At 48.4% G+C, this 16523-nt stretch overlaps 2 protein-coding genes and 1 long non-coding RNA gene across 4 annotated transcripts in view; 1 reads left to right on the top strand and 2 right to left on the bottom strand.

Annotated features, from left to right (window-relative positions):
- Positions 1-4042: 4042 nt before the first annotated feature.
- Positions 4043-6272, top strand: LOC114775308 (uncharacterized). The gene is made up of 4 exons (XR_003744987.1): positions 4043-4121; positions 4193-4284; positions 4372-4464; positions 6233-6272. It is a non-coding gene; the product is annotated as an uncharacterized LOC114775308 (long non-coding RNA).
- A 3050-nt stretch (positions 6273-9322) lies between these two features.
- LOC114775304 (transmembrane protein 125-like) lies at positions 9323-13248 on the bottom strand. 2 transcript variants are annotated; one of them, XM_028966478.1, is made up of 4 exons: positions 13186-13248; positions 12915-13087; positions 11033-11215; positions 9323-10011 (listed from the first exon to the last, which is right to left on the bottom strand). In XM_028966478.1, the coding sequence occupies exon 4, from the start codon at positions 9983-9985 to the stop codon at positions 9323-9325; it is 663 nt and encodes a 220-aa protein (XP_028822311.1). In that variant the 5' UTR covers positions 9986-10011; positions 11033-11215; positions 12915-13087; positions 13186-13248. The 2 variants fall into 2 exon arrangements, with proteins under 2 accessions (XP_028822311.1, XP_028822312.1); XM_028966479.1 differs by having other exon boundaries at positions 13177-13237.
- A 37-nt stretch (positions 13249-13285) lies between these two features.
- The window catches only part of LOC114775302 (cilia- and flagella-associated protein 57-like), a 3387-nt gene continuing 149 nt past the window's right edge, over positions 13286-16523 (bottom strand). Inside the window, 15 exon segments of the mRNA XM_028966474.1 lie at positions 13286-13306; positions 13415-13558; positions 13635-13769; positions 13862-13978; positions 14048-14136; positions 14139-14190; positions 14270-14428; positions 14508-14558; positions 14561-14683; positions 14761-14951; positions 15024-15105; positions 15192-15359; positions 15834-15980; positions 16058-16231; positions 16304-16516. Coding sequence (XP_028822307.1) covers positions 13286-13306; positions 13415-13558; positions 13635-13769; positions 13862-13978; positions 14048-14136; positions 14139-14190; positions 14270-14428; positions 14508-14558; positions 14561-14683; positions 14761-14951; positions 15024-15105; positions 15192-15359; positions 15834-15980; positions 16058-16231; positions 16304-16516 — 1866 coding nt within the window.

Here is a 16523-nt window from a genome sequence, read left to right on the forward strand (position 1 = left end):
AAGTGTCGCCGTTATCAGAAGGTTGGAGGTTTGAATCCCGATCCGCCAAGGTGCCACTGAGCAAATCACCATCCCCACACACGGCAGATGGTTAAATACAGAGGACACGTTTCACTGCGTCAACATGTGTGTCCTGCAGTGTTTAACAATGACAATCACTTCACTTTCATATGTATTCTAAAAGTATTCTGAATACATGCCTTTATGGTTCTAAAGCATTAGAACAATGTATTCAGCCCCTCACTTAACTGTATGGATTATATGTGTATTTGTAAAATGCATCTTGTATGAATTATGAGTCTGTGTTATTCTAATGTTGGTCATTTTTTTATTTTATTTATGGATGACTTGAAGAATCAAGACCTTGGTGTGATTTTGTGTGTGTGTGTGTGTGTGTTAGCACCTATGTTTTCGGGAGACATAGCCCTGGCTCATTTTGAAGTGTGTGAGTGGTGGGCAGCTCTGATAAGTGGGTTCTGGAACTGGACCCACTGGCTTTTTATTTAAACCCTCTCTTCAGCACTACAGGGGCAGCTTCTGATGGTCTCCACTGAGTGTTAAAGGTTTTGAAGTTCACCCACTCTATCCAAATAACATACTTTAGAAGACTATTTTTTAGGACCTTGCCGTTTTACACTGTCTGTAAGAGATGCTGCTCCTGTTCAGAGAGATGTAAGTTGTTTTCTTGCCTTGTCCTTTCAGAAACATTTCTTTCATCTTTCCATTATCCTGCAGCACTCAGAAGAGCTGGTTCCAGATCTGTAATCACTGCTGTTATCACAGAGTCCATTATTCAAATCAACACCAACCTGAAGCTCCTGCTGCTGACCCTCGCTCTGCAGAAGGGCGTCTCGTAAATACTGTAAATGTAAATTTATGGCAAATATCTTGATTCGATTGAGATAATAATGATACGAGCTGTAACGTAAATGCTGCTGTTGTGCCGATAACTATGATGAAATATATCATTTGAATAAAACGAGAAAAACCTCTACATTTACATTTACAGCATTCACCAGACGCCCTAATCCAGAGTGACAGGGACAGTCTGTAACTCTTAATTAGAGTTCAGGAGACTTGTGGTGGTTCAGCAGATTCAGAGAAAGTGACAAAGCGCACTTACAGTGAAGAGGAAAAGAAGATAGAACGACACGGAACAAATCAGCGTCTTTTGTGTCTGGAATGGACGAATTCTTGAGTCTATAAAGTAATAATATAATAATAAGATCTTTAATTATGAAATGGGTTTGTCTAAAAGAACAAACTGTTACTAAAAAAAGACTTCTAAATACAAATTGTCATTGACCTAAAACGAGACAAAAGACTGATTTCACCGTGTGCTGCGCTTTACAGTGACAATCACTTCACTTTCACTAGAATGCTGAGACCAAGGATCACTGATTTACATTTACCGCATTTACCAGACGCCCTTATCCAGAGCGACTTACAGTCAGTAGTTACAGGGACAGTCCCCCCCCTGGAGACACTCAGGGTTAAGTGTCCTGCTCAGTGGGGTTTGAGCCTGGGTCTTCTGGTTCATGGGCGAGTGTGTTACCCACTAGGCTACTAGCACCCCATACCACTGATGGCTTCCTCATCACCTCTGACCAAAGGTTTTTTCGAGGTGAGGTTGTATTTTTGGACATCTGCTGGTGGGACAGGGCTTTTAGGCTCCACCTGCATGCTGGGCTCTCTGCATGTTTTATTGAATGCGCATTTGTCCACTGCGTTTTGACCAAATCAGAGCCCTCCAACTTGGACATGAACTCTATAATGGAATCCAGCGCACATACCACTCCATTAATGGCCTGGATTCAGACTCAAACACGTGAACTCAAGCAGGGATCAGAGGCGCTTGTTGTCCATGTTGTGTACGTAGCAGCTGGCCTTTTCAGGCAGGAACCGAGTCACATCTGAAGGTTTCTATAGACGTCACACCCGGAGCAGGAAATGAATCGAAGGTGCTCCTGTCAGGAAGGGGCACTGGGCCGCTGGATAATTGAGCCAAGTTTCCACTGCAGATGTTGAGAGTTTATTTAGCAAATTCTTACTATCGGCGTTCCTGGAACGCAGAGCAGGAAGGTGTGACGTTTAATGCTTGATGGTCCATTTCTGTAAATGAGCTCAGCAGCAGAAGTTTCTCCTGTTGGGCTGCAAAGGAGTGGAAACCCAGTGAAGAACGCTGATGGGAACCATGGAAGGAGCAGGGGAATCTGAGGGAGGACAGCTAGTAAAGAGTAGACCATCTAATCAATGTTGGACATTAGAAGGTGTCAGAACATGGGGATGTGTGGCTGCAGATCTGGCCACGTGGAGCAGGAGAAGAACGTATGTTGGTCTGATGAGTCACATTATGAGAAGTGCATAACAGATAATTCTTTATTCTGCTTTATAAAGCTTTATTATAAAGCTTTATTCTTCCAGTTCATGCTGGAGCAGGACAAAGCAGATCATTTTGTTTGTCACATCACGTGACACCAGCACGCAGGTACACGTGAGTGAAATACTTGTCCACAAAGAATCTCACGTGACAAACACGTATGTACAGCAGGTACGGAAAGTATTCAGACCCTCTTAAATTTTTCACTCTTGAAAATCTTCTATTATCATTAAAATAATTTAAGTAAATTATTTTCCTTGTTAATGTACACACAGCACCCCAGAAATTTTGCAGACAAACTGAAGTATCACATGGTCCTCAGTATTCAGACCCTTTGCTCAGTATTTAGTAGAAACGTCCTGTTGATCTAATACAGCCATGAGTCTTTTTGGGAAAGTTTTTCACACCAGGATTTGGAGATCTTCTGCCGTTCCTCCATGCAGATCCTCTCCTGTTCTGCCAGGTGAGATGGTAATCGCTGGTGGACAACGTTGAGTTTCCTGTCCAGCGTCCAGGGAACTGTAGTGTACAAACAGCATTCTGACATATGTGCCCTTCTTCTGTAGGCGAGGGAGGGCAGTGTGGAGTGCCGGGACGTCTGTGGTGGCGTCAGGACAAAAGCTCCAAGAGCCCCATGTCACCTCCTGTCACACACACTGCACCTCTCCAGAAGCTATTTTAAAGCCAGCAGGCTCTCTGCGTTGCTCGTCCTGTCATTAAATCACATTTGTGTCTCTCTGGTGACCTTCATTTGTCTGGACGTGATTGTGGAAAGAAAGAAACGTCACATGACTTGACACCAGTCATGTGATCATACTGCGACTTCTCCAGCTGTCACGCTTCCATAGAAGTGACGTTCTGTGAGCAGTGTGTGGCATTCGAACCGGCAGCCTTACCCGCTAGGCCACCACTGCCCCCTGCTGTGGAGTAAATCGGTTATTTTAAAGCTTTTAATAATTGAACAAGTTATTAAAACAAAAAATCAGTACAGCTTACTTGACAGGATCCCTGCTGGAGGACGGAATGTGTAGCGCCCCCTGCTGGTCACTGTACTGCTGCACCTAAATTCACAGAATAGTTTTAAATGCCAAAGGTCATCGTCCGTTTACATTAGTTTGTAATCGCAAAGGTTCGAACCCCCACTTACTACCATCGTGTCCCTGAGCAGGACACTTAACCCTGAGTGTCTTCGGGGGGGACTGTCCCTGTAACTACTGACTGTAAGTCGCTCTGGATAAGGGCTTCTGGTAAATGCTGGAAATGGCTTAGTTTTTTTTTCTTCAGCTTTTGTGTCTTCTGCTCACTGGTCCACAACAAGGGCACTGCAGTCGAATCCCAATGTTCCATATCCTGAGTTCCTCCTTCAGACCCCCTTCACCACCACACATGCTGGGACCCGGAATCGGAGGCAAGGTGCCACTGAAGCACCGTCCCCACACGCTGCTTGTCCCCTTCTTTTTAGGTTAAATACAGAGGACACGTTTCACTGTGTGCTGCGCTGCGGTGTCTAACAATGACAATCATGTCACTTTCACTTCACTTTCATATTCATGCGTCTGCTTGAAATGAGAAATGAGCTGCAGACCCCCAACCTGACGTGTAATAAACGTTACTAATTAACCGCAGTCATGAGTGCGGCTCCTTCCGCCTCCTTCAACCTTTGCTCAACATGACTGCAGCAGAAGGAGAAGCCGCTGTCCCCCACACACACCGCCGTCCTGACCCTCCGTGTCTTCTCTGGGTACGTATGGTGTGGATGATGGGAGCCATATTTCCTCGGGCAGCTGGTTAAATGTTGGGATGTCCCGTCAGGAAGCGCTGCATCATGGGACTCCACCGGTGGAGTGGCGCCGTGTGTCTGTGTGTCTGGGTGGTGCTGGACGCTGCAGCTGCGCCCCAGCATGGTGAGAACCGACCCGACTCGGCTTTTACAGCTTCGGAGGCCGCGGTTTCGGGCGAGGGTTGTAAAGGCGGAGTCTCGTCTCTCACAGGACTCGCAGCGGGTGAAGGAGGCGTCGGAGGTTTCAGCCGAAGACTCCAGGCTGTGGAGGGTGACAACAATAAGACAGAAGTCTCCAAAAGCCGTAAGAACGGCCACTCATCTCAGTCTGTGTCTTCAGACTTGAGGAAACTAAGCCGATAGAAACAGGAAGCGTTTCTAATTACCCACCCAGCCCTTTACCTTTAATGCGTTTATCAGATGGCCTTATCCAGAGCGCCTTACAATACGTTCTGATGGTCGGAGACACTCAGGGACACAATTGTAGTAAGTGGGTTTGAACCGGGGATTTTGTGACATCAACTGGTTCAGAGTTGGGTGTCTTAGCAACTAGACTGTATTCATTTCTGATTAAGATTAAATGAACAATATTTGAAAAAGGGGAGGAGCCTGTAGGCATGATTGACAGCCCTAATTTAATTCCAGCATTCTGATGGGGGAACTGGTGAATTAGTGAACATTAGTGACCACGCCCACTACCAACATGCAGGTTATCAGGCGCTTTAATCGTTCTGATGGGTGAACTGGTGAATTAGTGAACATTAGTGACCACGCCCACTACCAACATGCAGGTTATCAGACGCTTTAATTCCAGCAATTTCTGATGGGGGAAACTGGTGAATTAGTGAACATTAGTGACCACGCCCACTACCAACATGCAGGTTATCAGGCGCTTTAATCGTTCTGATGGGTGAACTGGTGAATTAGTGAACATTAGTGACCACGCCCACTACCAACACCAACATGCAGGTTATCAGACGCTTTAATTCCAGCGTTCTGATGGGGGAACTGGTGAATTAGTGAACATTAGTGACCACGCCCACTACCAACACCAACATGCAGGTTATCAGGCGCTTTAATCGTTCTGATTAGTGAACTGGTGAATTAGTGAACATTAGTGACCACGCCCACTACCAACACCAACATGCAGGTTATCAGGCGCTTTAATTCCAGCGTTCTGATGGGGGAACTGGTGACTTAGTGAACATTAGTGACCACGCCCACTACCAACATGCAGGTTATCAGGTGCTTTAATTCCAGCGCTCTGATGGGTGAACTGGTGAATTAGTGAACATTAGTGACCACGCCCACTACCGACACCAACATGCAGGTTATCAGGCGCTTTAATTCCAGCGTTCTGATGGGGGAACTGGTGACTTAGTGAACATTAGTGACCACGCCCACTACCAACATGCAGGTTATCAGGCGCTTTAATTCCAGCGTTCTGATGGATGAACTGGTGAATTAGTGAACATTAGTGACCACGCCCACTACCAGCACCAACATGCAGGTTATCAGACGCTTTAATTCCAGCGTTCTGATGGGGGAACTGGTGACTTTGTGAACATTAGTGACCACGCCCACTACCAACACCAACATTCAGGTTATCAGGCGCTTTAATTCCAGCGTTCTGATGGGGGAACTGGTGACTTTGTGAACATTAGTGACCACGCCCACTACCAACATGCAGGTTATCAGGCGCTTTAATTCCAGCGTTCTGATGGGGGAACTGGTGAATTAGTGAACATTAGTGACCACGCCCACTACTGACACCAACATTCAGGTTATCAGGCGCTTTAATTCCAGCGTTCTGATGGGGAACTGTGACTTGTGAACATTAGTGACCACGCCCACTACCAACATGCAGGTTATCAGGCGCTTTAATTCCAGCGTTCTGATGGGGGAACTGGTGACTTTGTGAACATTAGTGACCACGCCAACAACATCAAGACTTCTGTTGGGTCCACTGGTGAATGTGACATTTGTGAAGATGCACCACACAGTTCATGATGTAAATATGTCAACATTTGTTGTATTGCAACAGATCCTCTCATGTTTCTCTTAACATTAAGAATTAACAGATAGTGGGGAAGCCTCTGGCCAGACGAGGTTTCTGGCCGTACCTGGTGGCAACTCTTCATCACAGCTCTTGCCGTATCCCTGTTCCTGGTGGCGGCAGTGAAATTTCACCTCTTCCAGCGCTACCTGGACAGTTACCGCCACGCCCTGCTGCCAGAGGGAGACACGACCAGCCAGTGTGACCACAAGTCCCTGGAGATCAGCTTTTCCCCCAGCACCATCACAGGACACCTGTCCCCCAGGGGGCTGTGCGAGGACGATGACGACGGGTTCATCGAGGACAACTACATCCAGGCCTGCGAGAGAGAAGTCCCTAACAGGGACCGGGAGGAGGAGGAAGAAGCTGAGTGGGAGGACGAGGTGATGGGCGGTAATAGCGACGATGAACTTGATCTTGAGCAGTTCACCATCGGCTGATCCAGTTCTCCTTCTGGCCAAGTTCATGTTACATTCTGATAAACCCACTTCAATAATCTGCTGCAAACGAGCAAATCACCTCCTAAAAAATCTTGATATTTTTATACAGAAAGACACTTTTATAATTTGATTTTATACACCTGTGAGCACAAAGATTAGTTTAAATGCAAATGAAACGTGTGTGAAAGCCCCTGCCTGCACCATATTGTCACCATCACCACATACTGTTGTACCTGCTTTTCGGGGCTCAGCCGCTGTATGTTTACAAAATGATTTTCACCAACGTCACATGAATTACATGAATTCACATTCTCATCTAAATGACCTTTGTGGAATAAAAGATGGCCAACCTTGCAAAGTGCGTCTGGTGGATAACTCCAACTAATTCATCAGTGTTTTAGGGAAGGGCCTACCAAGGGAGAGACAGGGGACAAATCTGCAGCTGCGTGCATATTTTTAAATACAAAGACATGATGGTAATTATGTCCACCATGTCCACAGCACTGTAGATCCAGGACAGGATTAGATCCTCAGATTCATTCAGCCTTGGTTACCATTGTGTGATAGTGATTCTATTCTCTGTAAAACCTGATGTTTAGTTGAGAAATAAAATGATGCTGATGATTAAAAGTGTCCTTGTTTGTCTGTACCTCGCAGAAATCGTCACATAACGTAGAAGCAGAATGGGCTAATCCCTCGTGATATAACATTCAACTTCATCCAGTATTATCATTTTAGACATCTTATATAATAAATATACATTTATTTTTTTGTGAAGTGATTGTCGCATGTGACACACAGCAGCACAGCACACAATGCACACAGTGAAATTTGTCCTCTGTATTTAACCCATCACCCTGAGTGAGCAGTGGGCACCATGACAGGCGCCCGGGGAGCAGTGTGTGGGGACGGTGCTTTGCTCAGTGGCACCTCAGTGGCAACCTGGCGGATCGGGAATCGAACCGGCAACCTTCTGATTACGGGGCCGCTTCCTTAACCGCTAGGCGACCACCATTTCATAAAATACAATGCATTAAATACAGGCAACCCAGTAAGGGTTATTTAGTTATATTTTAATTTCCTTACAATTCTGAATGTTGATTTCACATTATAAAGGAGGAACACAGAGAATCCATCTAAAATCCCCCAAACCATCTCAAAGATCTTGAAGACAAATTTTCATTTCGAATTATTTCACATTTGATGTCAGAAATACGCAGCTGGTCCAGATGTAACATTCACCAACATTTACATCTCCAAAGGCACCAACTTTATTTCAACAATTTTGACAAATTATATATCAGTTAACAAATGCATTTCATTTCGTTAGTAAAAACTGGGATATTTCAGATTGCATCTGATTTCTTGCACAATTCATGCACAGTTTGCTGCAGAGTTTCCAGACTCACTCATTCATATCATTCATTAGGTGGGATGGGATGAATGTTCATTAAATGGCATCTGATAAATACTGTAATTATTCTCAGACCATTTTTATTCTTAAATCAGTCAGGATGAAGGAAACAGAAGCTGGACCATGATGAACATTGCAAACAATTTTGACACAATCAATAAACTTTGCTATTATTGATCCTTTTACTGAGTGATGGAAGAGTTTCCAGCAGCCACAGTTCACCCCATCTTTATTAAAACAGGTCAATGTGCGATGAATTAGTATTCTTTTATTCTAAAAATGTTCAATACCTACAGTCCTGCCAAGTTTCAGCTATATAGTATACAGTTTGAACTGTTCACGCTGTTGCAACGGCCCTTGACTAAATCATTGAATGTAATGGGTTACTGTTCAGGTGGACCTGCTGATGTCCATTTTACTGTTTACAGTCACAGACTCCGACGGACTGGTGCCAGTAGAGACTGAATTGGAATCTGAATCAGGGTTAGGCTCTTTTTTTCGTTAATTAACCAAATAAAGTAATCGGTCATGGTTATCATTAAGAAAGTTAATCACAACATTTACTGTCATAAATATTATGCGCGCCTAAGAATAAAGTAAAAAATCTGATACTCTGGACTGATGTAGATACACTTGACCGGACTAAAAATGAATTAGTTGTCATGTTTGTTATTTTTATGTGAAATGTGAATGGCTGTTTCATAGGTGCTGGATTGTGTCTGAGGAGCTCCTCCCTGTGTACTGGTGGGTGGTCCATTCTGATCAACCCAGGAAATCCCGCTCTCTGGAAACATAAGCGACTTTACATATTCAATATGCAACAGTCCTTATAAAGACCTGAACTCGTCTGTAAATTTACATGTGAAAGTGAAATCAATCACAAAAAACATCAACAACATTTATTTCTTATTTAGCCCATAATCACATACAGTATGTCTCAATGGGCTTTAACCCTACAGTTGACACCCCAACACTTGACCCTTCTGCACACAAGGAAAAACTCCACACAAAAAAAACTCTAGCAGAGAGAAAAAGGTGGGAAGAAACGTTGGGAAGGAGTGATAGAGAGAGGGTAGAGTGACCCTGCAAATGGTGGTCAGGGCTGGGGATGGTTGTCCAATAAGAGAAAAAGTCCTACAGTTGTAGAGGTCCTCGGAAGTCCAAATGTAGTCCAGTGTCAGGCCTGACTGATACATCAACTGTCATTCATTTCAGAGCCTCTTGCCTCATTTTTTGTTTCGTTTTTATTGTTTCATATGAGGCTAGCCTGGCTGGAGGCGGAGTCTCTCCATGGCTGGCTGTTCTGTCCAGTGATGGTGTAGACCCTCCTCCGCCTCCCTCTGCTCCTCCTCTGCCTCCCTCGCTCTCTCTGTTTTCGTATGAACGCGACTGCACAATACAAGGCCACACCCAGTGTCACAGCGCCCCCGCAGGCCAGGAGGACCACTGCAGTCACCAGCATGTCTGGTCTACTGAGTCCCATCAGCGTGGCCCCACAAATGGACATTGAGAGGCCGGCAGCCAGTAGAAGGGCGGGATCCAGGCATCCGCCGCTGCGCAGTGTCTCCACCCGCCGCCGGCTTCGTACACAGCCCATGTCCTGCACTGCAGAACTCAGCAGCTGCTTCAGCAGAACCACCAGCGCCAGTAGGCAGAGCGCCGAGCCCACGCCCAGCCTCCACACGGCCGACGCCCCCACCGCAGAGGCGGCTGTGGACAGGAGCCCCACGCCGCCCAGACCCAAACCCAGCACCAGGGCCACAGAGGCGCAGTAACACAGCAGGGACACCGCCGGCTCTCCGAACCACCACATCTCCACCTGCTCCTCCACGACCCGCCGCTGGAGCCAGGTCACGTCCGGACGGAGACCCGCGGACCTGGGCCGCACCGGCCGGAGAGGCTCCATCTCGGCCATGACTGACCGCCTCTCAGTCTGGTCAGCTGTGGGGTGGACAGTGGCTGTTAGATACATACAGACATCTAAATGGGTCCCTTATCTGAAACTTTTTTACGTTTCCAGAATTTAAGTTGTCCTTGTTTTCGCAGATGTCACCATGCCCACTACCAACACCAACATGAAAATGATCAGCACTTCTGGTATGGGAACTTATGAAAGTGATTTTTGCTAATAAGTTGTGAAAGTGAAGTGATTGTCATTGTGGTACATAGCAGCACACGGCGACTTGGATGAAATGTGTCTTAACCATCACCCTTGGTGAGCAATGGGCTCCATGACAGGCGCCCGGGGAGCAGTGTGTGGGGACGGTGCTTTGCTCAGTGGCACCTCAGTGGTACCTTGGCGGGTCGGGATTCGAACCAGCAACCTTCTGATTACGGGGCCGCTTCCTTAACCGCTAGGTCACCGCTGCTCCAAAAAAGAGGAAATTAGCAGAGGATGGTTGTGGCCCACTGTAACCTCACTATACTGTCCTGAGCAGCTTGAGCAAGGATGTTAAAAAAAAAGACACTTTTGATTATTGATGAAGACCGTGTGCTTTGTCACCAACGATGAAGGATTCTGGTTCTGGAGTGAACCCCGGCTCCGTATGCCAGTTTCATGGTGTCTTTGTTGTCGCCTAATTCCTGACGTTACGTGTATAAAGCGGCAGTGGTGGCCTAGCGGTTAAGGAAGTGGCCCTGTAATCAGAAGGTTGTCGGTTCAAATCCCGATACGCCAAGGTACCCCTGAGCAAAGCACCGTCCCCACACACTGCTCCCCGGGCGCCTGTCATAGTGCCCACTGCTCACTCAGGGTGATGGTTAAATACCGAGGACACGTTTCACCATGTGCACCGTGTGCTGTGCTGCTGTGTATCACACTGCAATCACTTCACCTTAAAAAAGAATAAATGCAGTATGTACAGGGTATATTCGTGTGCATGTTCGTGCTATTGTTGTTAGTAAAACCCGTTTCCATGGCGCCACGCCGGTCCATGACATGAAGACGTACCGAGTCACTCACCTCATGCACCACTGACCCATCCACTCCGGTGCAAACCCAGCGGAGACCCTGGCACACGACTCATCCCAGCAGGCGAGGTCTTCAGCAGCTGGTGGCCCGGTGACCTTCTGGACCCTGCAGGTGTATGTCGGGGTCGGCCTGATGTTCCTAGGTCTCCACCCAGCTCTCCAGCCCCCGGCGAGGCTGCCGGGCAGAAAATTCCAGGTTGCCAGTTCCTGCTGCAGACATGGCGCCAAGTACCCAGCTGTCCCACGAGCGCCGTCACTCGAACTGTCACGTATACGCCCCCCGACACATATAACCGCGCTCACACACACAAATTCCCTTCAACGTGGGAGTAAAACCGACTGTTACGCCGTCTCTGAGGGGTCGTGACATCTTCCAGGCATTATGGGAGGACAATGGTCCAACCGTTGCAGACAGGGTGGGGGGGGGTGGGGGGTGTCTCCTGCCGTCCACTAAAGCTCTGATGTCACTCTGACCAGATAATGCCCATTTTGTCACCATGGCGTTGGTGACAATAACGTGATCTAAGCCTGCTTCTCAGGCCTGTGACAATGGGGCCTTTCTGCCGCTGCCGTCGCTCTGAAACAGCACATCTGTGTGGCCCACCGTGGTGGAGACGTGGCAGCGGCCATGACTACTGCCAGCCAAGCGCTGGCTTCTAATGCCAGCCAAGCGCTGGCTTCTGTCATTCGGGCCAACGCCAGTGCTTCTAGAATAAATAGTTTTTTCTAGCGAACATACAGACGCATGAACTATATGTGGACGTTGCTCGGCAATTAAATAAATGGACACGGGGCCTTGGACACACTGGAGATGGACTTCGTCCATCCAGACAGTCCAGATGGCAAACTGTAGAAATCCTGCCGCTTTAAACCTTTTAAAAAAATGAAATAATCTGCACGTCCCCTTAAATTATTCATTCCCGTTACAGCGCCCTGAAGCCGAAGCCGGCGCACAGACAGGCGGCTTGGGAATATGGGGCTGTGGAAGGAGTAGACTAGTTAAACCACAAGCATGCAGAGGGACTGCTGATGTCCCCGTCACCTGCCAGCGGCCCCGTTAACGTCCATGTTCCGTTTATCCCTCTGCATGCTTGCGGTTTAACCGTTTTGGGACCGTAGTTGGTTCTGTTGGTAAAGACCCCTGGTAATAATAATTTTACATTTCCAGCATTTATCTGATGCCATTATCCAGAGCGACTTACAATCAGTAGTTACAGGGACAGTCCCCCCCTGGAGACACTCAGGGTTAAGTGTCTTGCTCAGGGACACGATGGTAGTAAGTGGGGTTTGAACCTGGGTCTTCTGGTTCATAGGCGAGTGTGTTACCCACTAGGCTACTACCACCCTAATTTCCAACCCAAGACTGTCAAATGTGACATTATACACATATTTATGGCCTCAAAAGGTGGCACTAAATTGAGGGGCCCTTCAAACTTGGATGACAAAATACATAAATTATTGGGAATTTATTGAAATTCTTTATGTGATTTATTGAAAAGAATCACTTGCGGCCACTTGCTTCTCAAGCCGCCGTTGTGTTTCTGCGTTTGTTCATGTGGCAGAGATGAAACGGAGCAGAATTCCCCCGTACGGCTCATTTATCCATTTACATTTCCAGCATTTACCAGACACCCTTATCCAGAGCGACTTACAGTCAGTAGTTACAGGGACAGTCCCCCCCTGGGGACACTCAGGGTTAAGTGTCCTGCTCAGGGACACGATGGTAGTAAGTGGGATTTGAACCTGGGTCTTCTGGTTACCCGCTAGGCTACTACCACCCTACCCTATTTATCCCGTTTTCTTCCGGATTCACCTGAACTGGGAGTCTAGTCAGCACGACTGGAGACAGGAAAACTTTATTGAACTGTTATTACTGCGGTGACACGTGAGAGAAGGTGACGCTGGTCCTCAGCAGGACTTCAGGTGACCACGGCGGGCAGCCTGGTGTCGCTGGAGGTGGGGCGCGGCGGGATCTCCGTACGGGGGCGCGGGACCTCCGCCCTGGGCAGCTGCGCGAGCCGCTCCGCCGTGTCCGGGGGGCTCCTCGCTGGTGGGGGACAGGGGACGGAGAGGTGAAGATGGAACTTCGCGCCGTGTCTCACCGTTGACGAGGTTCGGTGTGGGTGCGCGTCTCACGTCTCGGACCTCCGAAGCTCCTCCTCCTCTTGCCAACAGACTCCTGACTCTGGAACCCGCTGAGATGAGTCCGGCTCCACGGAGCTCCTGGCGCAGCTCATTTATCTCCTTAATCAGGGGTAACGTTCTCCTGTCAGATGAAACCAGAGTTCGTTCCTCTGTCCCGATAATATAAATATAAACGTGGAACCAGGGGGGCTGGTGGTAGGGTCCCCGTAATTTGGTCACACACACAGACCTTCATGATCTTGACTTTGTTGACTCGGTGGACCTCGCTGTCTTTGGCCAGCTTCTTCTTGAGCGAGGCCACGTTCCTCTCCAGCAGCTCCTTCTGCCGACCGTGCTCCCGTTGGATGTCCGCGTCCACGCCCACGATTTCAGCCTCACCCAAAAAAGAAAGCGTTTTATTCCTATTCTGGTTTCCTCCAGAAGAACAACCCAAATGCGACTGGCGTTACCACATCGCTCTGCTGGACGTAGCGCTCGTAAAGTTCTCGCACGCTGTCCTTCAGCTTCTTGGGCTCCTGGATGAAGCCCACGCACTGATGCAGGTCCGTCTTAAAGCGGTGCACCAGGGCCTCCACCTTTTTTACCTGAACACCAAGACCAGGTCATGGGAAAGCACTCTTTCTGGGACCTTCTACTACTGAAGGGCCTGTCAAATATGTAATGTGGCCACACCAACCTTCTGCATCTCCTTGTGCATCTCCTTATCTGTGGCCTTCAGCTTGTGTTTCATCTCAGCCAGGTTTATCTCCAGCTGTGTGTTCTTCTTGTGGAACTCCTCCGCTTCACTTTCCATCTGATAGAGAAAGAAGCACATTAGGTCCTTCTGCAGAAGCTTTTCAGCATTTGATGAACACGTTTCCACCTCTTGGATCTGCTCCTTCATCTCTTTCATCTCGTTCTCCCTCGGCTCAATCTGCTTCTTCAGTTCTTCGATTTTGTAGTCCAAGACAACTTGAATTTCTCCAGTTCCTCCTTTTTCCTCTTCAGGTCATAGATTCTCTTTTCCTGTGAGAGAGAAGTTACTTCCGTTCCTGTCATGCCCACCATGCGTAAAGTTAAGAAGTCCTGCTGTTTATTTCCCCACCTTGGACTGAATGGTCTCGTCTCGCTCCTGGATGTCCCTCTTCAGCCTGAGAACGTCCTTCTCCAGCGATCTGATGACCCCCTCCAGCTTCTGCTGCTCCTCCTTCAGCCTGAGGATCTCTGTGTTCCGCTCCTTTACGTCTGTCTGCAAGCTGATGCACTACAGAAGAATGGAAGGTCCTCAAGGTGTCTGAATGGATCCAGCGATCTCGGTTATTAATGACCTGTTATGAACGTACCTTCTTCTTCATTATGCCTGAGTCGGCCTTCAGGCGTGCATTTGGTCTCTTTCCTCCTCCTGCAGCATTTTCTCGTATCTGAGACGGATACTGTGGATCTCCTGATCTCCATCTTCTTCCAGCAGCAGCTTCATTTGCTCAAACTCTTGCACTTGTCTGCACGACTCTTCCTGACACTGTCCCGGGGGGAAGAAGGCCAGGTGACATCATGGCTCCCAAACCCTGAACTCATCTCCATGAGCTCAACACTGACCTGGTCAAGCTCCACGACCTTCTCCTGCAGCCTGTCCTCGTAGGACACGGTGATGTCCTCCAGCGCCCGCTGCCCAGCCTCTTCCGCCTGCTGCAGCCGATGCTCGTAGTCCTCCTGCATCCGCTGAGACTTCAGCCGGAGCTCCTCGTACCGTTCATACTCCAGCAGCAGCTTCTGGTTATGAGTCGATTCTGCCGGCGAGATACGGCGGCTCAATCAATCAATCATGTTCTTCACAGGTACAAAAAACTGCATAAATTTACCAAAGTCTTGCTGCTCTCTGGAATGTCTCTCCTCCAGATCTTCCAGAGTCTTCTCATGGGTCTCCTTCTGCTTTTCTTTTTTCTCTTCTTAAAACCTATGGAGCAGTTGCACCCATTTAGTCAGACCTTCAGACCTTGTAAGATGTAGCAGAAAGTGCAGATAACAGCAGGGTACTCCACCTGGCTCTCAGCCTTCAGAGACTCCACCTGCTGGATGAACTTCTCAGTCAGTTCCTTGATCTTGTCACTGTAGTTCATGTCTTTCAAGCGCAGCTGGTACTCGTTCTCCATCTTTAGCTCCTCCACTCGAGTTTTCAGCTCCAACATGACCTGAGTCTGCACACAGGAATCATACACAGTGCAGTGCCAGATTCTCCAGATCTCAGTTCAATCAAGCATCTGTGGGATAATCTGTCCATGGAGTCACCACCTCACAGGCTGGTAGTAGCCTAGTGGGGTGACACACTCGCCTACGATCCAGAAGACCCAGGTTCAAACCCCACTTACTACCATCATGTCCCTGAGCAGGACACTTAACCCTGAGTGTCTCCAGGGGGGACTGTCCCTGTAACTACTGGTTGTAAGTCACTCTGGATAAGAGCGCCTGGTAAATGCTTGTAAATTGTAAATGTACCTCACAACTTATAGGACTATAAAGGACCGACTACTGAGAGCTTGTCTCCAGATACCACAGCAGATACCTTCCGAGCTCCAGCTGAGGTCCATGCTTGTGTCTCTGCTGTGGCCCTACCCCCGTACGGAGGGAAGAGGTTCATGAACATTTCAGGAAGAGAAAAAAATGAATCTCACCTTCTCCTCAAGGTCAGACTTGGTAACCAGGACCTCCTCAGCATAGCTGGTTTCTGAATCCCTCTTCTGGCCAGAGATTTTCCATATTAGCAGGCAGCCATCCTCAGATGCAGTCAGCAGGAACTGATCATCAAAAGTGACGACCATCTGAAGAGATGCAGAACCATGAAAGCCTCTGGACTGAAAGCCCTCTCCTGATGACATCTCCTCAGGCTACTATCTACCTTGGAAATGGCAGCAGAATGGGCGTGGTACTCGAACCAGTCTTTCTGGAGGGGCAAGGGATATCCGATGGCCCTGACGGCGCCGGTGGACGTGCCGGTAAAGAGGACTCGACCCGACCCTGACATGGCGATGGCCGTGAATGTCACATCATCTGCCAGCAGCTCCTGGACAATCTAGAAACGCGAGCGTTCGCCGTAACACAAAAAACGCAAACGTGGTAATGACTGTTTTCCCGCCGCTCGTACCTCACAGTCCTGAATCTCTCTGAGGGCGGAGTCTGTTCCCACCGCGAAGATGCTTCTGGCGTCGCGGGAAACGGCCACGCCGGTGTAGCTGCAGGACTTCAGCACGCTCTCCGACTCGCGGCGGCCAGTCGACGCGCTCCACTCGTACACGGCGCCGTCCAGGCCGCACGAAACCAGCCGGCTGTCGTCCGCGCTCCACGCCACGGCCTGGACCTGACAC

This window comes from Denticeps clupeoides, unplaced genomic scaffold (assembly GCF_900700375.1).
Source record: "Denticeps clupeoides unplaced genomic scaffold, fDenClu1.1, whole genome shotgun sequence".
In the NCBI taxonomy this organism is placed as follows: domain Eukaryota; kingdom Metazoa; phylum Chordata; class Actinopteri; order Clupeiformes; family Denticipitidae; genus Denticeps; species Denticeps clupeoides.

Coding starts and splice junctions, on each gene's coding strand:
- LOC114775304 (XM_028966478.1), bottom strand. CDS start 9,985: ATGGCCGAGATGGAGCCTCTCCGGCCGGTGCGGCCCAGGTCCGCGGGT.